This window comes from Ranitomeya variabilis, chromosome 5, assembly GCF_051348905.1.
Source record: "Ranitomeya variabilis isolate aRanVar5 chromosome 5, aRanVar5.hap1, whole genome shotgun sequence".
In the NCBI taxonomy this organism is placed as follows: domain Eukaryota; kingdom Metazoa; phylum Chordata; class Amphibia; order Anura; family Dendrobatidae; genus Ranitomeya; species Ranitomeya variabilis.
In genome coordinates this window covers 22,142,395-22,168,496 of record NC_135236.1, presented here as the reverse complement: position 1 = coordinate 22,168,496, position 26,102 = coordinate 22,142,395, and the positions used below count along the sequence as shown (strand labels likewise).

The following is a 26,102-nucleotide window of genomic DNA, read 5'->3' as shown; positions in this document are numbered from 1 at the left end:
ACATTTCTTTATCTAAATAAAAAAAACACCACACAATAAAAGTACACATATTTAGTATCGCCGCGTCCGTAACAACCCCACCTATAAAACTATATCACTAGTTAACCCCTTCAGTGAACACCGTAAAAAAAAAAAAAAAAAAACGAGGCAAAAAACAACGCTTTATTCTCATACCGCCAAACAAAAAGTGGAATAACACGCGATCAAAAAGACGGATATAAATAACCATGGTACCGCTGAAAACGTCATCTTGTCCCGCAAAAAAAAAGCCGCCATACAGCATCATCAGCAGAAAAATAAAAAAGTTATAGCTCTCAGAATAAAGCGATGCAAAAACAATTATTTTTTATATAAAATAGTTTTTATTGTGTAAAAGCGCCAAAACATAAAAAAATTATATAAATGAGTTATCGCTGTAATCGTACTGACCCGAAGAATAAAACTGCTTTATCCTTTTTACCAAACGCGGAACAGTATAAACGCACCCCCTAAAAGAATTTCAGGAATTGCTGGTTTTTGTTCATTCCGCCTCCCAAAAATCGGAATAAAAAGCGATCAAAAAATGTCATGTGCCCGAAAATGGTACCAATAAAAACGTCAACTCGTCCCGCAAAAAACAAGATCTCACATGACTCTGTGGACCAAAATATCGAAAAATTATAGCTCTCAAAATGTGGTGATGCAAAAACTATTGTTTGCAATAAAAAGCGTCTTTTAGTGTGTGACGGCTGCCAACCATAAAAATCCGCCCAAAAAACGCTATATAAGTAAATCAAATCCCCCTTCATCACCCCCTTAGTTAGGAAAAATAATAAAATTTTAAAAAATATATTTATTTCCATTTTCCCGTTAGGCTACTTTCACACTAGCGTCGGTACGGGGCCGTCGCGCTGCGTCGGCCCGACATACCGACGCGTACTGTGCAAGCGCCGCACAACGGGGGCAGCGGATGCTGTTTTTCCACGCATCCGCTGCCCCATTGTGAGGTGCGGGGAGGTGGGGGCGGAGTTCCAGCCGCGCATGCGCGGTCGGAAATGGTGGACCGTCAGCACAAAAAAAGTTACATGTAACGTTTGTTGCTGCCGGCTGTCTGCCACAACACGACGCAACCGTCGCACGACGCTTGCGACGTGTGTCAATACGTCGCTAATGTTAGTCTATGGGGAAAAAATGCATCCTGCAGATGACTTTGCAGGATGCGTTTTTTCGCCAAAACGACGCATTGCGACGTATGCAAAAAAACGCTAGTGTGAAAGTAGCGCTAGGGTTAGGACTAGGGTTAGGGTTGGGGTTAGGGTGTCAGTTAGAATTGGGGAGTTTTCACTGTTTAGGCACATCAGGGGCTCTCCAAACGCGACATGGCGTCCGATCTCAACGCGTTTGTTTGCGTTAAAAACGCATGCGTTTTTATAGAAAAAAAACAGAACACACTGAAAAGTCACCCACCACCATCAAGGTGATAAAGGGATCCAAACCCTAACCCTACCCCTAAACTCATCCCTAACCGTTTAATGAACATTTTCTGACAGTCATAGTGCCACGTATTTCAGTGCCACGTATTTCAGTGCCACGTATTTCAGTGCCACGTTATTTCAGTGCCACGTTATTTCAGTGCCACGTTATTTCAGTGCCACGATATTTCAGTGCCACGATATTTCAGTGCCACGTATTTAAGTGCCACGGTATTTCAGTGAAATACGTGGCACTGAAATATCGTGGCATTTACGTGAAATACGTGGCACTTAAATACGTGGCACTTAAATACGTGGCACTTAAATACGTGGCACTTAAATACGTGGCACTTAAATACGTGGCACTTAAATACGTGGCACTTAAATATCGTGGCATGTACATGAAATACGTGGCACTTATATACGTGGCACTTATATACGTGGCACTTATATACGTGGCACTTATATACGTGGCACTTATATACGTGGCACTTATATACGTGGCCACTGAAATATCGTGGCACTTATATACGTATATACGTATATACGTATATAAACGTATTTCAGTGCCACGTATTTCAGTGCCACGTATTTCAGGTTAGGGGTAGGGGTAGGGTTAGGGGTAGGGTTAGGGTTTTTTGTTTTTTTCTTGTTTTCTTGTGTTTTTCTATAAAAACGCATGCGTCTAAAAAAACGCATGCGTTTTACCGCGATTACATGCGTTTTTTCACACATGCGTTTTTAAAAAAAACGCAAGTGTGAAACCAGCCTTATCCTTAGGAAAATAAAAACATGGGGGCTAAAATATAATTTTCGTGGAAAAAAATATATTTTTTATTTTCGCGGCTCTGCGTTATAAACTGTAGTGAAGCACTTGGGGGTTCAAAGTTCTCACAACACATCTAGATAAGTTCCGTGGGGGGTCTAGTTTCCAATATGGGGTCACTTGTGGGGGGTTTCTACTGTTTAGGTACATCAGGGGCTCTGCAAATGCAACATGACACCTGCAGACCAATCCATCTAAGTCTGCATTTCAAACGGCGCTCCTTCCCTTCCGAGCTCTGCCGTGCGCCCAAACAGTGGTTTATCCCCATATATGAAGTATCAGCGTACTCAGGACAAATTGGACAACAACTTTTGTTGTCCAATTTCTCCTGTTACCCTTGGGAAAATAAAAATGTGGGGGCTAAAATATAATTTTCATGGAAAAAAAATTTTTTTTTATTTTCATGGCTCTGCGTGATAAACTGTAGTGAAACACTTGTTGGTTCAAAGTTCTCACAACACATCTAGATAAGTTCCGTGGGGGGTCTAGTTTCCAATATGGGGTCACTTGTGGGGGGTTTCTACTGTTTAGGTACATCAGGGGCTCTGCAAATGCAACATGACACCTGCAGACCAATCCATCTAAGTCTGCATTTCAAACGGCGCTCCTTCCCTTCCGAGCTCTGCCGTGCGCCCAAACAGTGGTTCCCCCCAATGTATGGGGTATCAGCGTACTCAGGACAAATTGGACAATAACTTTTGTGGTCCAATTTCTCCTGTTACCCTTGGGGGAAAAAAAATTGCGGGCTAAAACATCATTTTGTGGAAAGAAAAAATGATTTTTTGATTTTCACAGCGCTACATTCTAAACTTTAGTGAAACAACTGGGGGTTAAAAGTGCTCACCACACATCTAAATAAGTTCCTTAGGGGGTCTTCTTTCCAAAATGGTGTCACTTGTGGGGGTTTCCACTGTTTAGGCACGTCAGGGGCTCTCCAAACACGACATGGGTTCCGATCTCAATTCCAGCCAATTTTGCATTGAAAAGTCAAATGGCGCTCCTTCCCTTCCGAGCTCTGCCATGCGCCCAAACAGTGGTTTATCCCCATATATGAAGTATCAGCGTACTCAGGACAAATTGCACAACAACTTTTGGGGTCCAATTTATCCTGCTACCCTTGGGAAAATAAAAAATTTGGGGCAAAAATATCATTTTTTGTGAAAATTAATATTAATTTTTTTTTACGGCTCTACATTATAAACTTCTGTGAAGCACTTGGAGGTTCAAAGTGCTCACCACACATCTAGATTAGTTCCTTAGAGGGTCTACTTTCCAAAATGGTGTCACTTCTGGGGGTTTCCACTGTTTAGGCACGTCAGGGGCTCTCCAAACATGACATGGGTTCCGATCTCAATTCCAGCCAATTTTGCATTGAAAAGTCAAATGGCGCTCCTTCCCTTCCGAGCTCTGCCATGCGCCCAAACAGTGGTTTATCCCCATATATGAAGTATCAGCGTACTCAGGACAAATTGCACAACAACTTTTGGGGTTCAATTTATCCTGCTACCCTTGGGAAAATAAAAAATTTGGGGCAAAAATATCATTTTTTGTGAAAATTAATATTAATTTTTTTTTACGGCTCTACATTATAAACTTCTGTGAAGCACTTGGAGGTTCAAAGTGCTCACCACACATCTAGATTAGTTCCTTAGAGGGTCTACTTTCCAAAATGGTGTCACTTCTGGGGGTTTCCACTGTTTAGGCACGTCAGGGGCTCTCCAAACATGACATGGGTTCCGATCTCAATTCCAGCCAATTTTGCATTGAAAAGTCAAATGGCGCTCCTTCCCTTCCGAGCTCTGCCATGCGCCCAAACAGTGGTTTATCCCCATATATGAAGTATCAGCGTACTCAGGACAAATTGCACAACAACTTTTGGGGTCCAATTTATCCTGCTACCCTTGGGAAAATAAAAAATTTGGGGCAAAAAGATCATTTTTTGTGAAAATTAATATTAATTTTTTTTACGGCTCCACATTATAAACTTCTGTGAAGCACTTGGAGGTTCAAAGTGCTCACCACACATCTAGATTAGTTCCTTAGAGGGTCTACTTTCCAAAATGGTGTCACTTGTGGGGGTTTCCACTGTTTAGGCACGTCAGGGGCTCTCCAAACACGACATGGGTTCCGATCTCAATTCCAGCCAATTTTGCATTGAAAAGTCAAATGGCGCTCCTTCCCTTCCGAGCTCTGCCATGTGCCCAATCAATGGTTTACCCCAACATGTGGGGTATCGGCGTACTCAGGACAAATTGTACAACAACTTTTTTGGTCCAATTTCTCCTGTTACCCTTGGTAAAATAAAACAAATTGGATCTGAAGTAAAAATTTTGTGAAAAAAAAGTTAAATGTTCAATTTTTTTTAAACATTCCAAAAATTCCTGTGAAGCACCTGAAGGGTTAATAAACTTTTTGAATGTGGTTTTGAGTACCTTGAGGGGTGCAGTTTTTAGAATGGTGTCACTTTTGGACATTTTCTGTCATATAGACCCCTCAAAGTCACTTCAAGTGTGAGGTGGTCCGTAAAAAAAATGGTTTTGCAAATTTTGTTGCAAAAATGAGAAATCGCTGGTCAACTTTTAACCCTTATAACTCCCTAACAAAAAAAAATTATGTTTCCAAAATTGTGCTGATGTAAAGCAGACATGTGGGAAATGTTGTTTATTAACTATATTATGTGATATAACTCTCTAATTTAAGGGCATAAAAACGAAAAATTTGAAAATTGCTAAATTTTCATAATTTTCGACAAATTTCTGTTTTTTTCACAAATAAATGCAAGTCATATCGAAGAAGTTTTACCACTATCATAAAGTACAATATGTCACGAGAAAACAATCTCAGAATCACCAGGATCCGTTGAAGCGTTTCAGAGTTATGACCTCATAAAGTGACAGTGGTCAGAATTGTAAAAATTGGCCGTGTCACTTAGGTGAAAACAGGCTTTGGGGTGAAGGGGTTAAAGAGCACATAGTCCATGCACTCAGGCAATCTGTGACTACAAAGGTGCACCTGACAACAGATGCATGGACCAGTAGGCATGGCCAGGGACGTTACGTGTCCATCACGGCACACTGGGTGAAAGTGGTGGATGCAGGGTCCACAGGGGACAGCAATATTGGGACAGTTCTGCCTAGCCCACAGTCTAGGAAACAGTTGGCTGTAAGTGTTCGCCCCTCCTCCTCCTCATCCTCCTGCAGAAGCGAGAGCTCGTCCACAGACTGCAGTCGCACATCCACTCCATCCGCAGCTGCCACTGTTGCACACCAGGTGTGCCATTATGGGACAGCTAGTGGCAAGCGTCAGCAGGCTGTATTGGCAATGAAGTGTTTGGGTGACAACAGACACACCGCGGAAGTTCTGTCCGAGTTCTTGCAGAAAGAAACCCAGTCATGGCTGGGCACTGTACATCTTGAGGAAGGCAAGGTAGTGAGTGATAACGGAAGGAATTTCATGGCTGCCATAGCCCTTTCCCAACTGAAACACATTCCTTGCCTGGCTCACACCTTAAACCTGGTGGTGCAGTGCTTCCTGAAAAGTTATCCGGGGTTACCCGACCTGCTCCTCAAAGTGCGCAGACTTTGCTCTCATATCCGCCGTTCGCCCGTACACTCCAGCCGTATGCAGAACTATCAGCGGTCTTTGAACCTTCCCCAGCATCGCTTAATCATCGATGTTGCAACAAGGTGGAACTCAACACTGCACATGCTTCAGAGACCGTGCGAACAGAGGCGTGCTGTTATGTATTTGTGGGAGGATACACATACACAGGCAGGCAGTTGGATGGCAGACATGGAGTTGTCTGCTGTGCAGTGGTCGAAGCTCCAAGACCTCTGTCAAGTCCTTCAGTGTTTTGAGGAATGCACACGGCTGGTTAGTGCAGACAACGCGATAATAAGCATGAGCATCCCCCTAATGCGTCTGCTGATGCAAAGTTTGACGCACATAAAGGAGCAGGCGTCTGCAGCCGAGGAAGAGGAAAGCCTTGATGACAGTCAGCCATTGTCTGGTCAGGGCAGTCTACAGGATGAGGTAGCAGGCGAAGAGGAGGAGGACGAGGAGGATGATGGAGATGAGTATTTTTTAAATGAGGAAGCTTCTCCGGGTCCAATGGAAATTGCTGGTGTGGCAAGGCCGGGTTCAGGTTTTTTGAGGGAGACAAGTGACGTAGATTTGCCTGTAACTGCCCCTCAAACCAGCACAACCGCAGATTTGACTACTGGAACTTTGGCCCACATGGCGGATTATGCCTTACGTATCCTCAAAAGGGACCCACGCATTCTTAAAATGATGACCGATGATGATTACTGGTTGGCCTGCCTCCTTGATCCTCGCTATAAAGCCAAATTGCAAAATATTATGCCACATGAGAACCTCGAACAAATATTAGCAACCAAACAAGCAACTCTTGTAGACCGTTTGATTCAGGCATTCCCAGCACACAGCGCCGGTGATGGTTCTCACACGAGCTGCAGGGGGCTACAGGGCAGAGGTATTAGAGGTGCACAAATCAGAAGTGGCGTTGGACAGAGGGGTTTTCTGACCAGGTTGTGGAGTGATTTCGCAATGACCGCAGACAGGACAGGTACTGCAGCATCTATTCAAAGTGACAGGAGACAACATTTGTCCAGTATGGTTACTAACTATTTTTTAGCCCTTATCGATGTTCTCCCTCATGCGTCATTCCCATTTGATTACTGGGCATCCAAATTAGACACCTGGCCTGAATTGGCAGAATATGCATTGCAGGAGCTTGCTTGCCCAGCAGCTAGTGTGCTATCAGAAAGAGTATTCAGTACTGCTGGTTCAATATTAACCGAAAAAAGAACTCGTCTGGCTACCCAAAATGTGGATGATCTAACCTTCATTAAAATGAACCACTCCTGGATTTCAAATTATTTTGCCCCACCTTTCCTGGCTGACACCTAGCTTTCCTATAAAAAGGTCTTGTTTGTGGACTGGTCTTACTGAGTGTTCCAATCTCTTAATTTGCAGCAGCTGTTTGTCCAGCATACGACATGTTTACACCTCCCTCAATGGGAAAACTCCCCCCACGGGGCCGTGGTCTCGCCACTTGGCGCAAGCACCCGTTACAAGTGCTGTTTGTCTGAAGAGGTGGGTGTGCCCACTTTTGGTCGACGGCACTGCCACTGGGTCCCTCATAGTACAATGAAGTGTCTCTGGCGGTGGTGGTGCGCACCCATCGTCAGACACACCGTTGTAACATGAGGGGCCCTGGGACGGTACCGCCGGCCACAAGAGAGTTCCCCCCCCAGCTCAAACTGTGCTCTACCACGTGCAAAATTATCTCTCACAGCTCCAACAATGTTTAGTCTATGCGCTGACATCCTTCAATGCCTGGCACTGACAATACCAATTTGTTGACATGTATGATGCTAGTTAAAATAGTCAGGGTCAGTGTCCTATATTGACACCAGTAAATACGTATTGCCAAATTACTATGTCTGAAACTCAGTAGAGGCGCCCACCCCTGTACCTAAGTATGCCACACTTTTCTTTTTTGTTTTGTTGTTTTGCGAGACATTAACATCTATTTATTTTTTGGGAGTACTAACTGTGTCAGACACTCCTTGCAATCGTCCTCCGCTGACCACACCAATGCTGCCTGTGTACCCCTGCCAGATAACTCTAAGTGCCTTGAGCCTATTTTTATTTATTTTAAGCCTAGTAAGCCTGTCTGCGGTCCCTCCTTGCAATCGTCCTCCGCTGACCACACCAATGCTGCCTGTGTACCCCTGCCAGATAACTCTAAGTGCCTTGAGCCTATTTTTATTTATTTTAGGCCTAGTAAACCTGTCTGCAGTCCCTCCTTGCAATCCTCCTCCACTGACCACACCAATGCTGCCTGTGTACCCCTGCGAGATAACTCTAACTGCCTTGAGCCTATTTTTATTTATTTTAGGCCTAGTAAGCCTGTCTGCGGTCCCTCCTTGCAATCGTCCTCCGCTGACCACACCAATGCTGCCTGTGTACCCCTGTGAAATAACTCTAACTGCCTTGAGCCTATTTTATTTATTTTAGGCCTACTAAGTCTGTCTGCAGTCCTTCCTTGCAATTGTCCTCCGCTGGCCACACCAATGCAGCCCGTGTACCCCTGGAACCTATTTTAAAGTGCATAGAGCCTATTTTTTATTTTATTTAATATTAATAAAGCCATGATGGACTATGCTGTACCACGCTACGAGCTACCCAGTTGACACTTCTTTTGCGAGAAAAGCCATCCCAACCCTCCACCAGCATGTAAAAGACCGCATTGTCCATGCACTCTGGCAATCTGTGAGTACAAAGGTGCACCTGACAACAGACACATGGACCTGTAGGCATGGCCACGGAAGGTTACGTGTTTATTACGGCGCAATGGGTTAATGTGGTGGATGCATGGTCCACAGGGGACAGCCTACTAACTCTGTCTGCAGTCCCTAATTCAAATTGTCCTCAATTCAGGTTTTCGGGCTTTTTTAAAAAATAGGAAACTGCATTTGGGCTACTAGTTTGGTTGGGGCCTACTGTTGATGTCTGCCGCTCCTGGGTGTTCTCCTCCTCCTGGGTATTCTTCTCCTCCTGGGTGTTCTCCTCCTCCTTGGTGTTCTCCTCCTGGTTTCCTTGTCTGAGCTTCAACCTTCAGGCTCTCATAAAGTATTTTTAAATGTAACACTGCAGTTGCCCTGCTACCTGGGTTGGGGCCTAGTAACGGTGTTTGCCGCTCCCTGGTGTTCTCCTCCTCCTTGGTGTTCTCCTCCAGGTTTCCTTGTCTGAGCTTCAACCTTCAGGCTCTCAGAAAGTATTTTTAAATGTAACACTGCAGTTGCCCTGCTACCTGGGTTGGGGCCTAGTAACGGTGTCTGACGCTCCTTGGTGTTCTCCTCCTTCTTGGTGTTCTCCTCCTGGTTTCCTTGTCTGAGCTTCAACCTTCAGGCTCTCATTAAGTATTTGTTTTTAAAAATTGGTGGTTGGGGCCTACTAACGGTGTGTGCTGCTCCCTGGTGTTGTCCTCCACTGTATAAAGCTGAGCTTCAACCTTCAGGCTCTCATTAAGTATTTGTTTTTAAAAATTGGTGGTTGGGGCCTACTAACGGTGTGTGCCGCTCTCTGGTGTTGTCCTCCACTGTATAAAGCTCAGCTTCAGTCTTTAGGCTTTCAGCCTATAGTAGCAGATATTAAACTGCATTTGGCCTTCAACTTTGGTTGGGCCCTATGTCATGATCTCAATGGCAAGAGAACATAGCATAAGCATATATAGGAACTAGCTCTTGGAAGATGGGAACTGAGCTGACCATGAACTAAACCTAACGCACAACTAGCAGTGGCCGGGTAGCATGCCTACGTTGATTCTAGATGCCCAGCACCAGCCGGAGGACTAAATAAAGCTAGCAGAGGAAAATATTAGTCCTAGCTCACCTCTAGAGAAATACCCCGAAAGGAGACAGAGGCCCCCCACATGTATTGGCGGTGAGTTGAGATGAAATAACAAACGTAGTATGAAAATAGGTGTAGCAAATTTGAGGTCCACTTACTACATAGCAGAAGACAGAAAGGACACTTTCATGGTCAGCTGAAAACCCTATCAAAAACACCATCCAGAAATTACTTTAAAACTCTGGCATTAACTCATAACACCAGAGTGGCAATTCCTGTTCACAAGAGCTTTCCAGACACAGTAACGAAACTACAGCTGTGAACTGGAACAAAAATGCAAAAACAAACATGGACAAGAGTCCAACTTATCTAGTAGTTGACTAGGAGCAGGAACAAGCACAGAGAGGCTTCTGATAACATTGTTGACCGGCAAGCAACTAACAGAGCAGCAAGGTTATATAGCGACTCCCACATCTTGATGGGAACAGGTGAACAGAGAAGATGAAGACACCAGTTCAATTCCACCAGTAGCCACCGGGGGAGCCCAGAATCCAAATTCACAACAGTACCCCCCCCTCAAGGAGGGGGCACCGAACCCTCACCAGAACCACCAGGGCGATCAGGATGGGCCCTATGAAAGGCACGAACCAGATCGGAGGCATGAACATCAGATGCATTCACCCAAGAATTATCCTCCTGGCCGTATCCCTTCCACTTGACCAGATACTGGAGTCTCCGTCTGGAAACACGAGAGTCTAAGATTTTCTCCACAACGTACTCCAACTCACCCTCAACCAACACCGGAGCAGGAGGCTCAACGGAAGGCACAACCGGTACCTCATACCTGCGCAATAATGACCGATGAAAAACGTTATGAATAGAAAAGGATGCAGGGAGGTCCAAACGGAAGGAAACAGGGTTAAGAATCTCCAATATCTTATACGGGCCGATAAACCGAGGCTTAAACTTAGGAGAAGAGACCCTCATAGGGACAAAACGAGAAGACAACCACACCAAATCCCCAACAGAAAGCCGAGGACCAACACGACGGTGGCGGTTGGCAAAAAGCTGAGTCTTCTCCTGGGACAACCTCAAATTGTCCACCACCTGCCCCCAGATCTGATGCAATCTCTCCACCACAGCATCCACTCCAGGACAATCCGAAGATTCCACCTGACCAGAGGAAAATCGAGGATGAAACCCCAAATTACAGAAAAACGGGGACACCAAAGTGGCAGAGCTGGCCCGATTATTGAGAGCGAACTCCGCCAATGGCAAAAAAGCAACCCAATCATCCTGGTCAGCAGACACAAAACACCTCAGATATGTCTCCAGGGTCTGATTAATCCGCTCGGTCTGGCCATTCGTCTGAGGATGGAAAGCGGACGAAAAAGACAAATCTATGCCCATCCTAGCACAGAATGCCCGCCAAAATCTAGACACGAATTGGGTCCCTCTGTCAGAAACGATATTCTCAGGAATACCATGCAAACGAACAACATTTTGAAAAAACAGAGGAACCAACTCGGAAGAAGAAGGTAACTTGGGCAGAGGAACCAAATGGACCATCTTAGAAAAACGGTCACACACCACCCAGATGACAGACATCTTCTGAGAAACAGGCAGATCTGAAATAAAATCCATCGAGATGTGCGTCCAAGGTCTCTTAGGAATAGGCAAGGGCAACAATAATCCACTAGCCCGAGAACAACAAGGCTTGGCCCGAGCACAAACGTCACAAGACTGCACAAAGCCTCGCACATCTCGTGACAGGGAAGGCCACCAGAAGGACCTTGCCACCAAATCCCTGGTACCAAAAATGCCAGGATGACCTGCCAACGCAGAAGAATGAACCTCAGAGATGACTCTACTGGTCCAATCATCAGGAACAAACAGTTTATCAGGTGGGCAACGATCAGGTCTATCCGCCTGAAACTCCTGCAAGGCCCGCCGCAGGTCTGGAGAAACGGCTGACAATACCACTCCATCCTTAAGGATACCTGTGGGCTCAGAGTTACCAGGCGAGTCAGGCTCAAAACTCCTAGAAAGGGCATCCGCCTTAACATTCTTAGAACCCGGTAGGTATGACACCACAAAATTAAACCGAGAGAAAAATAATGACCAGCGCGCCTGTCTAGGATTCAGGCGCCTGGCGGTCTCAAGATAAATCAAATTTTTGTGGTCAGTCAATACCACCACCTGATGTCTGGCCCCCTCAAGCCAATGGCGCCACTCCTCAAAAGCCCACTTCATGGCCAAAAGCTCCCGATTCCCAACATCATAATTCCGCTCAGCGGGCGAAAATTTATGGGAAAAGAAGGCACAAGGCCTCATCACGGAGCAGTCAGAACTTTTCTGCGACAACACTGCCCCAGCTCCGATCTCAGAAGCGTCGACCTCAACCTGAAAAGGTAGAGCAACATCAGGCTGACGCAACACAGGGGCAGAGGAAAAACGGCGCTTAAGCTCCCGAAAGGCCTCCACAGCATCAGGGGACCAATCAGCAACATCAGCACCCTTCTTAGTCAAATCGGTCAATGGCTTAGCAATATCCGAAAAACCAGCAATAAATCGACGATAAAAGTTAGCAAAGCCCAAAAATTTCTGAAGACTCTTAAGAGAAGAGGGCTGCGTCCAATCACAAATAGCTTGAACCTTGACAGGATCCATTTCAATGGAAGAGGGGGAAAAAATATATCCCAAAAAGGAAATCCTCTGTACCCCAAAAACACACTTAGAACCCTTCACACACAAAGAATTAGACCGCAAAACCTGAAAAACCCTCCTGACTTGCTGGACATGAGAGTCCCAGTCATCCGAAAAAATCAGAATATCATCCAGATACACAATCATAAATTTATCCAAATAATCGCGAAAAATATCATGCATAAAGGACTGGAAAACTGACGGAGCATTAGAAAGACCAAAAGGCATCACTAAATACTCAAAGTGGCCCTCGGGCGTATTAAATGCGGTTTTCCACTCATCCCCCTGCCTGATTCGCACCAAATTATACGCCCCACGAAGGTCAATCTTAGAGAACCACTTGGCCCCCTTTATGCGAGCAAACAAATCAGTCAGCAACGGCAATGGGTATTGATATTTAACAGTGATTTTATTCAAAAGCCGATAATCAATACATGGTCTCAAAGAGCCGTCTTTTTTTGACACAAAGAAAAAACCGGCTCCTAAGGGAGATGACGATGGACGAATATGTCCCTTTTCCAAGGACTCCTTTATATATTCTCGCATAGCAGCATGTTCAGGCACAGACAGATTAAATAAACGACCCTTTGGGTATTTACTACCCGGGATTAAATCTATGGCACAATCGCACTCTCGGTGCGGAGGTAACGAACCAAGCTTGGATTCTTCAAAGACGTCACGATAGTCAGACAGGAACTCAGGAATTTCAGAGGGAATGGATGATGAAATGGAAACCACAGGTACATCCCCATGAGCCCCCTTACATCCCCAGCTCAACACAGACATAGCTCTCCAGTCGAGGACTGGGTTGTGAGATTGCAGCCAAGGCAATCCTAGCACCAAATCATCATGTAGATTATACAGCACCAGAAAGCGAATAATCTCCTGGTGATCCGGATTAATACGCATAGTTACTTGTGTCCAGTATTGTGGTTTATTATTAGCCAATGGGGTGGAGTCAATCCCCTTCAGAGGAATAGGAGTCTCCAAAGGCTCTAAATCATACCCACAGCGTTTGGCAAAGGACCAATCCATAAGACTCAAAGCGGCGCCAGAGTCGACATAGGCGTCCGTGGTAATAGATGACAAAGAGCAAATCAGGGTCACAGATAGAATAAATTTAGACGGTAAGGTGCAAATGGAAACAGATTTACCAAGCTTTTTAGTGCGCTTAGAGCATGCTGATATAACATGAGTAGAATCACCACAATAGAAACACAACCCATTTTTCCGTCTAAAATTCTGCCGCTCGCTTCGGGACAGAATTCTATCACACTGCATACTCTCTGGCGACTTCTCAGTGGACACCGCCAGATGGTGCACTGGTTTGCGCTCCCGCAAACGCCTATCGATCTGAATAGCCATTGTCATGGACTCATTCAGACCCGCAGGCACAGGGAACCCCACCATAACATCCTTAATGGCATCAGAGAGACCCTCTCTGAAAGTCGCCGCCAGGGCGCACTCATTCCACTGAGTAAGCACAGACCATTTACGGAATCTTTGGCAGTAAATTTCCGCTTCATCTTGCCCCTGAGATAGGGACATCAAAGTTTTTTCTGCCTGAAGCTCCAAATGAGGTTCGTCATAAAGCAACCCCAAGGCCAGAAAAAACGCATCCACATTGAGCAACGCAGGATCCCCTGGTGTCAATGAAAAAGCCCAGTCTTGAGGGTCGCCCCGGAGCAAGGAAATCACAATCCTGACCTGCTGTGCAGGGTCTCCGGCAGAGCGAGATTTCAGGGACAAAAATAATTTGCAATTATTTCGAAAATTCTGAAACCCGGATCTATTCCCCGAGAAAAATTCCGGCAAAGGAATTCTCGGCTCAGATACAGGTGCATGACAAACAAAATCTTGCAAATTTTGTACCTTCGTGGCGAGATTATTCAAACCTGCAGTTACACTCTGAAGATCCATTACAAACAGGTGGACACAGAGCCATTCAAGGGTTAAGAGGAGGTAAGAAGCAGCTAGACAGCAATTAAGGGCTAGGCAGCAAAACTCTGAGGGGAAAAAAAAAAAAAAAAAAAAAAAAATTCCCTTCAACACTTCTTTTTCTCCTGCTTCAGCCCAAACAATTAACACTTTGAGGGCCGGTCAAACTGTCATGATCTCAATGGCAAGAGAACATAGCATAAGCATATATAGGAACTAGCTCTTGGAAGATGGGAACTGAGCTGACCATGAACTAAACCTAACGCACAACTAGCAGTGGCCGGGTAGCATGCCTACGTTGATTCTAGATGCCCAGCACCAGCCGGAGGACTAAATAAAGCTAGCAGAGGAAAATATTAGTCCTAGCTCACCTCTAGAGAAATACCCCGAAAGGAGACAGAGGCCCCCCACATGTATTGGCGGTGAGTTGAGATGAAATAACAAACGTAGTATGAAAATAGGTGTAGCAAATTTGAGGTCCACTTACTACATAGCAGAAGACAGAAAGGACACTTTCATGGTCAGCTGAAAACCCTATCAAAAACACCATCCAGAAATTACTTTAAAACTCTGGCATTAACTCATAACACCAGAGTGGCAATTCCTGTTCACAAGAGCTTTCCAGACACAGTAACGAAACTACAGCTGTGAACTGGAACAAAAATGCAAAAACAAACATGGACAAGAGTCCAACTTATCTAGTAGTTGACTAGGAGCAGGAACAAGCACAGAGAGGCTTCTGATAACATTGTTGACCGGCAAGCAACTAACAGAGCAGCAAGGTTATATAGCGACTCCCACATCTTGATGGGAACAGGTGAACAGAGAAGATGAAGACACCAGTTCAATTCCACCAGTAGCCACCGGGGGAGCCCAGAATCCAAATTCACAACAGCCCTACTAACGGTGTGTGCCGCTCCCTGGTGTTGTCCTCCACTGTATAAAACTGAGTTTCAGTCTTTAGGCTTTCGGCCTATAGTAGCAGATATTAAACTTCATTTGGCCTACAACTTTGGTTGGGCCCTACTAATGGTGTGTGCCGCTCCCTGGTGTTGTCCACCACTGCATAAAGCTGAGCTTCAACCTTCAGGCTCTCATTAAGTAGTTGTTTTTAAAAATTGGTGGTTGGGGCCTACTAACGGTGTCTGACGCTCCTGGGTGTTCTCCTCCTCCTGGGTGTTCTTTTCCTCCTTCGTGTTCTCCTCCAGGTTTCCTTGTCTGAGCTTCAACCTTCAGGCTCTCAGAAAGTATTTTTAAATGTAACACTGCAGTTGCCCTGCTACCTGGGTTGGGGCCTAGTAATGGTGTCTGCCGCTCCCTGGTGTTCTCCTCCTCCTTGGTGTTCTCCTCCAGGTTTCCTTGTCTGAGCTTCAACCTTCAGGCTCTCAGAAAGTTTTTTTAAATGTAACACTGCAGTTGCCCTGCTACCTGGGTTGGGGCCTAGTAACGGTGTCTGCCGCTCCTTGGTGTTCTCCTCCTCCTTGGTGTTCTCCTCCTGGTTTCCTTGTCAGAGCTTCAACCTTCAGGCTCTCATTAAGTATTTGTTTTTAAAAATTGGTGGTTGGGGCCTACTAACGGTGTGTGCCGCTCCCTGGTGTTGTCCTCCACTGTATAAAGCTGAGCTTCAACCTTCAGGCTCTCATTAAGTATTTGTTTTTAAAAATTGGTGGTTGGGGCCTACTAACGGTGTGTGCCGCTCCCTGGTGTTGTCCTCCACTGTATAAAGCTGAGCTTCAACCTTCAGGCTCTCATTAAGTATTTGTTTTTAAAAATTGGTGGTTGGGGCCTACTAACGGTGTGTGCCGCACCCTGGTGTTGTCCTCCACTGTATAAAGCTGAGCTTCAATCTCAAGGCTCTCGTTAAGTAGTTGTTTTTAAAATGTGTGGTTGGGCCCTTAAAACGGTGTCTGACGCTACTGGGTTTTCTCCTGTTTTGTTGTGCCGACCTTCAATGTTCAGGCCTACTACTTTGGTTGGGCCTAGTAACGGTGTGTGCCGCACCTTGGTGTTGTCCTGTGTTATTTTCCTGACCTTTAATCTTCAGGCTTTCGGCCCTCATTTGTAATATTAAACTGCATAGGGCCTACTAGTGTGGTTCGGCCCTACTAACGGTGTCTGCCGCTCCTGGGTTTTCTACTCCACTGAACTAAGCAATGCCACCTGGTTAGTCCTGTTACCAATTTTGAACTGCATTTTACCCACTTTATTATTTGGGCCTATATCTGTGTTTCGTCCTCATCCTGCCCATTGCCAAGCCGGTGCTAGATGAGTCTTGTGGTACTTTGACCCAGACCACTACATTCCCCTTGCACGCTACACAGCCACAATCTGACCCTGCTGAAAGTCAGGTTCCCCTTCCAGCATACTATAAAACCTTACACAGGGACAAAGAGGAAGGTGCAGATGAAAGTGCAGGTTTCTTCAACAGGTAGGGGGCATACTCGTTGGCGACGTCACAGGCACAGGGCCCCTCAGAGTACGCAAAAGTGTCGCTGACGGTGGGAGGCGCCCCCGCCGTGCAAACACACCGCCGTACTTTGAGGGGCCCTGTGCCAGTGCCAATGTGAACGAGTGGGCCTCCCTGCTTGCTCAGGATCACAGCACTTGCAAAGTTGAAATACTTACCTATCACTGCTGCACCGCCGTGACGTAGTCCATGTTTCCTGGGCCCACTAAAACCTTGAACCAGCCCTACCCCCCACAACTTTTGCCAATTGATCCCAATTTCCAATGCCCAACTATTATTAGAAAGTTAATTAAGATTAACAAGCTTCAGAAACAAGAATCGATGTTTTTGGCATTAAAATGGGCACTGTAGGTGTTTTCCTGGCCTCCACTCACTGCCGACTATCCTTCCCCATTGACTTGCGTTGGGTTTCATGTTTTGGTCGATCCCCGACTTTTCGCGATAATCAGCCGACTTCACTCGACTCGACTTTGGACAAAGTCGGGTTTCGCAAAACCCGACTCAATCTTAAAAAAATGAAAGTCGCTCAACCCTAGTGCCTCCTTCTGGGTAATCCGAGTTCCACCAACATCAGGTGGTCCTTGGTAGTGCTTTCTGGCACGGGTACCTCCTGCTTAGTAACAGAGGTTCCAGTAACGTCAGCTTGTCCTCGGTAGTTTTTATTGGCTCTTGTACCTTCGGCTACCCATCGGGGTTACAGTACCGTCAGCTAGTTCTCAGCAGTGTCTTTTGCTCTTGCACTTTCTACTCCCCATCCTTGTTCCAGTACCGTCAGCTGGTTCCGGGCAGAGCCTTTGGCTTAGGTGCCTCCTTCTGGGTATCCGAGTTCCACCAACGATGGGTGGTCCTTGGTAGTGCTATCTGGCACGGGTACCTGCTGCTTAGTAACCGGGTTCCAGTAACGTCAGCTAGTCCTCGGTAGTTCCATTGGCTCTTGGACCTTCGGGTAGCCTTCCGGGTTCCAGTTCCATCAGCTGGTTCTCAGCATTTTCTCAGCCTTCTTGTACTTTCTGCTACATTTCCAAGTTCAAGACCCTAAAGACGACGACCCTGAAGACCACCCCTAAGATGACGACGACACCAGAGACGACAACCCCTGAGACGACGACCCTGAAGATGATGACGACCCTGAAGACCACCCCGATGATGATGATGACCCTGGGGACGACGACCCTGGAGACGACAACCCGGAAGACCAAGAAGCAGAAGAACAAGAAGCTGCAGAACAAAGAGCAGAAGAACATTAAGGATAAGACTAAACATCAGAGCAAAATATATTATCTAAATTATAAGCAGAAGAAGACTAAGCAGTGTATGGGGGTGAGTCCGTTCCTCCTCGTGGTGCCCCTGGATAAAGCCTGCTGCTGCAGGCCAAACTGAACGCGGACAAATCCTGTTGTAACTCTTTAGTGACAGGCAGAACGGAAGGTGTAATCTTCAAACTTTTATAGATAACAACTAGAGGAATGCCTGTCACAAATAAGAATATGATGAAGAATTAGAATATGAAGAAGAATAACAGTTGAATAGAAAGAATGTAACAAAAAAGAATAATAGGTAGAAGATGAAGAAGAAGATGAATAAGGTGAAGAAGAATTTGATGTAAAAGATGCTGCTACTGAGGATGATGAAGAAGAAAGTGTTGGAGAAGTAAAAAAGAAGGTGAAGAGCATGGAATTAGTGAAGCATCAATATCTGACAAAATATAAAAAATCTTAACATAGTCAATATCTTTGTAACTCCAAACGTCTTAAAAAAAATAATTCCTGCTATTCCATTTGATTGGGCTAAACCTCTATGCCTTTAATGTCTCCGCCACCTCCCCCAATACATCCTACATTATTCTTAGTTGTTTTCCTTCATGTTGAATGAACCTACAAGGAAAGAAAAGGTTTATTTTAATTCCGATATTTTGGTCCCATTGACTTGCATTGGTATCGGGTATCGGTATCGGCGATATCCGATATTTTTCGAATATCGGCCGATCCAATCCGATACCGATATTTTCAAATATCTGAAGGTATCGCTCAACACTAGTTAAGAGTCCTTCCTTCATAAATTTATCAGGATTTGTCTGATCATGTCACACACACTACATAACCACATAAGGTAGTAAAATGTGAAAATTACATTTACCGCTGGATGTTTTTTCACCTTTGCAAGCAATGAGAAATTGCAAAACCGCTATGTGTGAATATTGCCTAAAGGGGTGAAGGAGGCAGTTTTTCTCTTATTTCTTTTGCCATATATACAAGTAATTATACAGGAAAGAATGTTTCTGAACATATTTTCCTGTAAAATCCATTTTATCTTCGGCTTTGTATGCTTTTTTGTCAGTCGGTAATAGTGGCGTAATACTCTAACAACATTGTTCCCAGCAGCGACCAGGGAGTCCGAGATGCGTCCAGGGTTTTTTTCCATACTATCCACATTCCATTTGAACACTTTTTCCAAGCATTTAAGCAAGTTGTTTGCCCCTCAGCCTTCCTGGTAGAGTCAGCTGGAAAAATGCTTGAGCTTCCCCTTGACTTCCATTATACACATTACTCGAGTCAAGCAGCTGAGCGTCCCACCTGCTTGATTTGAGTGATGAGCATCTAAGCATTTTAGTGCTCAATCATCAGTAGTTATTATCACTATTAAACAATTGACCCCCAACGTAATAATTTGATATTATGCCTGGCCTATTTGTTAATGATAGGTCTAGAAGTGCCCCCTGTTTGATTTTGCTCCATTCTTGACAGGTAATTATCTTTTTCATTACCACTCACCTCTTCAGCATTTATTATATGGGGCAGTACATAGAGATGGATTCTGTACTCCTCCGCTGGATCACCTTTACACATTATCTTGAAATAAATCAACACAATTCCATGTATTGGGATCTTCTTCTTTCCAATTGACAGAAGAGGTCCTAGACAAGAAAATATGGGATTCTCTAATACGACATAAAATGGATCAATCTGTGTTGGGTTCATCAGTGTCAGGTTTCCATCTTGAAAGTGAGCACATTTAATCAGCCCTCTGTCTTCATGACTGCCTATCGGAAACAAAAAATACATTACATTCTGATGCGGGGGGTGCTGTTAGAGATCTTACAAGTACTATATGAAGGGACAATGTTATAATTTTAAGGGTTATTCTCAACTTTGCACTTCAGAAGTATTCCTTATAGTAGTTAGTTTTGTCTAGTTCAAGCCAGGTCAAATTGCGGCTCGTGAGCCACATCTGGCCTTCTGACTGTCCCTGTCCAGCCCGCTGATCCCTGTCCGGCCCACTGACATTCACAGCCAGAGGGCACAAAGCAGACTGATCTACAATTCTGTTTTTTTCTCAGAATCATCATTCTGATAGTAGCCCCGCCCACATGTGGGTTTTGTCTGTTCATGGGTGGACATGGGGCTGCTCAGTTTGTTTGCAGAGCTCCTCACACTTCTGCAGAAGTATTCAGGAGGAAAACTGGGTCTACAATACCCATCTGCTGCACATAAAATAGGCAAGTAGCTTCTGAGTGGAGCCCGATAGTATAGTAAATAACACCTAGGAGGTGTCATTGTGTCTGCTGTGCTGATTATGTCACAGCACCAGCGCCGCCTCCTTTCACAATTAACTCCATAACTGTCAGATAAAATGTTGATTGGAGATAACACTTATATCCCTAGTAAAAAAATGGCTCCAACAGTGAAGAGCCCCCTCGCCTTCATTATAGGCAGCCTTCACATGGGATATTCTATGTGCTCCTCAAACTGCATTTCTGCTGCTCCAACATGTACTCTGCTGCCTCCTCACCTTTGCGTGAGGGTTAATCCTTACCTCCCGTTTTACATTGAGCTTATATGTTATTGTGCTGTTGAATATACTCAGGAAAGGGTTAAGCCCCCCCACAATGCTCCCCTCTGGGATTTGTGACTTAGGACTTGTCCAATTCTCCCAATTTACTAATTAATTGATCAACTGCTAATACTTGTTCCGATAAGCTTTATTGCACCACGTACTATCAATGCTACGTTCACATAGTTGTACTTCCGGTCTAAGTGCTGTCAGTCAAAAATAAAATCTGACCCCACAAAGACAGCACTAAGACTAATGTTATACAAGCGAGCTATTCAGATTACAGTTTAATACAGACCAAATATGCATGTTAAGATATCATAGCATGTACTGGTCTTCTGCATTTCAGATGGTACTTGCCTATTGAAATATGTGAGTGTGAAATTCCTTGAGGGGTGCAGTTTCCAAAATGGGGGTCACTTGTAGGAAATTTCCATTATTTAGGCACATCAGTATCTCTCCAAATGTGACATGGCATCTGTATTCAGACAATTTTGCCCTCCAAAAGACAAATGGTGCTCCTTCCCTTGTGAGCCCTACCATCCACCCAAGCTGTAGTTTTCCCCACACATATTCACATTAATAAAAGGATACTAATGTAAATAATTGTGGGAAAGTAAAAATTGGAAAAATATGTACTGCTGGTGAATGATAATAAAACCAGGTACACAATAGGATAAAGTGCAATTTTTTTTATTTTGTCTACGCATTTCAGACTACCATACTTCTTCAGGAAAAAAAATATCCAATTTAACTGGATAAGACCCTATTGCACTTTTATCTCTAGTGTTTCTTGATAATGTAAAGCAGACATATGGGAAATGTCATTATAAACTATTTTGTGTAAATAGCTATCTGACTTAAGAGCATAAAAATTCAAAGTTTGAAATATGAGACATTTTAAAAAAAATTGGTAAAATTTTCAATATTTTCATAAATATGTTTCGCAAATCATATTAACCAAAATTTGCCACTAATATGAAGTACAACATGTCATGAAAAAAATAATCACTGGGATATGTTGAAGGGTTCCAAAGTTATTGCCTCAAAAAGTGACATATCAGAGTATAGAATTAAGCTCGATCATTTATGTGCAAAATGTGTTATGATCTGGTGGCCTAGGAGCAGCATGGACGAGCTCTGGAGTAGGTGGCCTCTATACTGACCACAGACCCTGAACTTAACACCGCAACTATAAGTAGCCGTGGGATGTTCCTGTCACTCCCTCGACACCTCGTCACAGCCGGAGGACTAATTACCCCTAAAGAAAGAAACAGGAAAACTATCTTGCCTCAGAGGAAATCCCCAAAGGAAAGACAGCCCCCCACAAATATTGACTGTGAGAGGAGAGGGAAATTACAAACGCAGACTGAAAACAGAATTTAGCAAAGGAGGCTGTTATGGACCTGGTGGTTAGGTGCACCAGAAATGACCTGATAGTTAAACACGGAATCGGGACGAGCTCTGGGGAAATGGGAATTCTGCTGACCGCAAACCCTACTCCTATCAACACAACTAGAAATAGCCGTGGAGCGTGCCTGACTCTGCCTAGACGCATCTTCACAGCCTAAGAGCTAACTACCCCTAAAGAAAGGAAACAAAGCCTCACTTGCCTCAGAGAAATTTCCCCAAAGGTAAAAGCAGCCCCCCACAAGTATTGACTCTGAGTTAAGAGGAAATCACAAACACAGGATGAAATAGGCTTTAGCAAAGAGAGGCCAGTCTAACTAAACAGATTGAGGATAGAAAAGGGATCTTTTGTGGTCAACACAAAAAACTACAAAACCACGCAGAGTGTGTAAAAAATACCCCCGCACCGACTCACGGTGCGGTGGAGCCACTCTGCACCCCCAGAGCTTCCAGCTAGCCAGGCAGTTTCATGATAGCAAGCTGGACTAGAACTTAGCAAGAAAAACCATATGTAACAAATGAACAAGCAGGAACTTAGCTTCGCTGGAGTAGACAGGTCCTCAGAAAGATCCAGGAGATCTGGCATGGAGTAATGATCTGAGTGGAGGTAAATAGAGAATCCAGCCTAGCCCTAGACGAGGGCAGGTGGGGAAGGAATCTCAGAACCAGCAGCTCCACTCACAGCCACCAGAGGGAGTCCATGGACAGAACTCACCGAAGTACCATTCATGACCACAGGAGGGAGTTCGAGAACGGAATTCACAGCAGGAGGCCACGCTACCTAGAAAGAAAAGACAGGACAGAGTACTGTGCTGTCAGTATTAAATACTACAAAAATCCACCACAGAGAATAAAAAAATCTCCACACCTAACTAAAGGCATGGAGGGTAACTCTGCGACTCCAGAGCTTCCAGCTTGGCTGAATAAATCCTTACACAGACAAAGCTGGACAAGAAAAAACATAGAAATTCACTGAACTATAAAGTCCACCGCATGTGGACTGCAAAATCAAAGCCAGGACTTATCTTTGATTATTTGGACAATCCAGCAGGAGAAACCAAGCAGAGATGTGAATCCTCCAGAAAAACAATGGACAACTGGCACTCACTAAAGGGTGAAGCCAGACTAAATAGCCCCGTCCAAAGTGGAAGCACCTGATGACTGCTGTGAAGGACAAACAGCAGCACTACCACTTATAACCACAGGAGGGAGCCCAAGAGCAGAACCCACAACAGAATTCACAACAGTACCCCCCCTTGAGGAGGGGTCACCGAACCCTCACCAGAGCCCCCAGGCCGATCCGGACGAGCCAAATGGAAGGCACGAACCAAATCGTCAGCATGAACATCGGAAGCAACAACCCAAGAATTATCCTCCTGGCCATAACCCTTCCACTTGACAAGATACTGAAGCCTCCGTCTTGAAAAACGAGAATCCAAGATCTTCTCCACAACATACTCCAACTCCCCATCAATCAACACTGGGGCAGGAGTATCAACAGACGGAACCACGGGCACCACATATTTCCGCAGCAAAGATCTATGAAAAACATTATGGATGGAAAAAGAGGCTGGAAGGGCCAAACGAAAAGACACTGGATTGCTAATCTCAGAAATCCTATAAGGACCAATAAACTGAGGCTTGAACTTCGGGGAAGAAACCTTCATAGGAACATGACGAGAAGACAACCAGACCAAATCCCCAACCCGAAGCCGGGAACCCACACGCCGACCACGGCTGGCAAAACGCTGAGCCTCCTCCTGAGACAACACCAAATTGTCCACCACATGAGCACAAATCTGCTGCAACCTGTCAACCACAGAGTCCACCCCAGGACAATCAGAAGACTCAACCTGCCCTGAAGAAAAACGAGGATGAAACCCAGAATTACAAAAGAATGGTGAAACCAAGGTAGCCGAACTAGCCCGATTATTAAGGGCAAACTCGGCCAATGGCAAGAAAGCCACCCAATCATCTTGATCGGCAGACACAAAGCATCTCAAATAAGTTTCCAAAGTCTGGTTAGTTTGCTCGGTTTGGCCGTTTGTCTGAGGATGGAATGCAGAAGAAAAAGACAAATCAATGCCCAGCTTAGCACAAAAGGACCGCCAAAACCTAGAAACAAACTGGGAACCTCTATCGGACACAATATTCTCCGGAATGCCATGCAAACGAACCACATGCTGAAAAAACAACGGAACCAACTCAGAAGAGGAAGGCAATTTAGGCAAAGGTACCAAATGAACCATCTTAGAAAACCGGTCACAGACCACCCAGATAACAGACATCCTCTGGGAAACAGGAAGATCCGAAATAAAATCCATAGAAATATGCGTCCAAGGCCTCTCAGGGACCGGCAAAGGCAAAAGCAACCCACTGGCGCGGGAGCAGCAAGGCTTGGCCCGCGCACAAGTCCCACAGGACTGCACAAAAGAACGCACATCCCGTGACAAAGAAGGCCACCAAAAGGACCTACTAACCAAATCTCTGGTACCAAAAATTCCAGGATGGCCAGCCAACACAGAACAGTGAACCTCAGAAATCACTTTACTAGTCCATCTGTCAGGAACAAACAGTTTCCCCGCTGGACAGCGATCAGGTTTATCAGCCTGAAACTCCTGAAGAACCCATCGCAAATCAGGGGAGATGGCAGAAAGAATCACCCCCTCCTTCAGAATACCAACCGGCTCAAGAATCCCAGGGTAATCAGGCAAAAAACTCCTAGAGAGGGCATGAGCCTTAACATTCTTAGAACCCGGAAGATACGAGACAACAAAATCAAAACGGGAGAAAAACAGGGACCATCGGGCCTGTCTAGGATTCAGCCGTTTGGCAGACTCGAGGTAAATCAGATTCTTATGATCGGTCAAGTCCACAATACGGTGCTTGGCCCCCTCAAGCCAATGTCGCCACTCCTCAAATGCCCACTTCATAGCCAACAACTCACGATTGCCGACATCATAATTGCGTTCCCCAGGCGAAAACTTTAGAGAAAAGAAGGCACACGGTTTCATCAAGGAACCATCGGAATTCCTCTGAGACAAAACGGCCCCTGCCCCAATCTCAGAAGCGTCAACCTCAACCTGAAAAGGAAGAGAAACATCTGGCTGACGCAACACAGGGGCAGAAGTAAATCGGCGCTTAAGCTCCTGAAAGGCAGAAACAGCCTCAGAGGACCAATTAGCTACATCAGCGCCCTTCCTCGTCAAATCGGTCAGGGGTTTAACCACACTGGAGAAGTTGGCAATGAAATGGCAATAAAAATTAGCAAAGCCCAAAAATTTCTTAAGGCTCTTCACGGATGTGAGCTGGATCCAATCATGAATGGCCTGAACCTTAACCGGATCCATTTCCATAAATGATGGAGAAAAAATGAATCCCAAAAAAGAAACCTTCTGTACTCCAAAGAGGCACTTAGACCCCTTCACAAACAAGGCATTATGACGAAGGACCTGAAATACCATCCTGACTTGTTTCACATGAGACTCCCAATCATCTGAAAAAAATCTAAATATCATCCAAATATACAATCATGAATTTATCAAGATAATTCCGAAATATATCATGCATGAAGGACTGAAACACAGATGGGGCATTAGAGAGTCTGAATGGCATCACAAGATATTCAAAATGGCATTCGGGCGTATTAAACACAGTTTTCCATTCGTAACCCTGCTTAATACGAACAAGATTATATGCCCCTCGAAGGTCAATCTTAGTAAACCAACTAGCCCCCTTAATTCTGGCAAACAAATCAGAAAGCAAAGGCAAAGGGTATTGGAATTTGACCGTGATCTTATTCAAGAGGCGATAATCAATACAGGGTCTCAAGGAGCCATCCTTCTTGGCAACAAAAAAAAAACCTGCTCCCAATGGAGAAGAAGAGGGCCGAATATGCCCCTTCTCCAAAGACTCCTTTACATAGCTCCGGGGGGGGGGCGTGGCTTGAGCGCTCTGTGGTAGGAAGCAGGAACCCTGAGCCCCCTCTAAATCAGAGACCAATCGATAAAAAACAGACGTTTAACCCGGATTCCTACATAGGGAGGCTTTCCTAAGGGAGCCTAGACCTGCTGGAAACAGGTTCCAGAAGATTTTA

The 26,102-nt window shown here is 45.0% G+C and overlaps 1 protein-coding gene across 1 annotated transcript in view; it reads right to left on the bottom strand.

Moving 5' to 3' along the window:
* Nucleotides 1-26,102, bottom strand: part of LOC143774712 (uncharacterized) — a 689,954-nt gene that overhangs the window by 159,894 nt on the left and 503,958 nt on the right. The window contains exon 11 of the mRNA XM_077262476.1: nucleotides 19,537-19,805. Within this exon, the coding sequence (XP_077118591.1) occupies nucleotides 19,537-19,805 (269 nt within the window). The remainder of the gene's footprint in view (nucleotides 1-19,536; nucleotides 19,806-26,102) is intronic.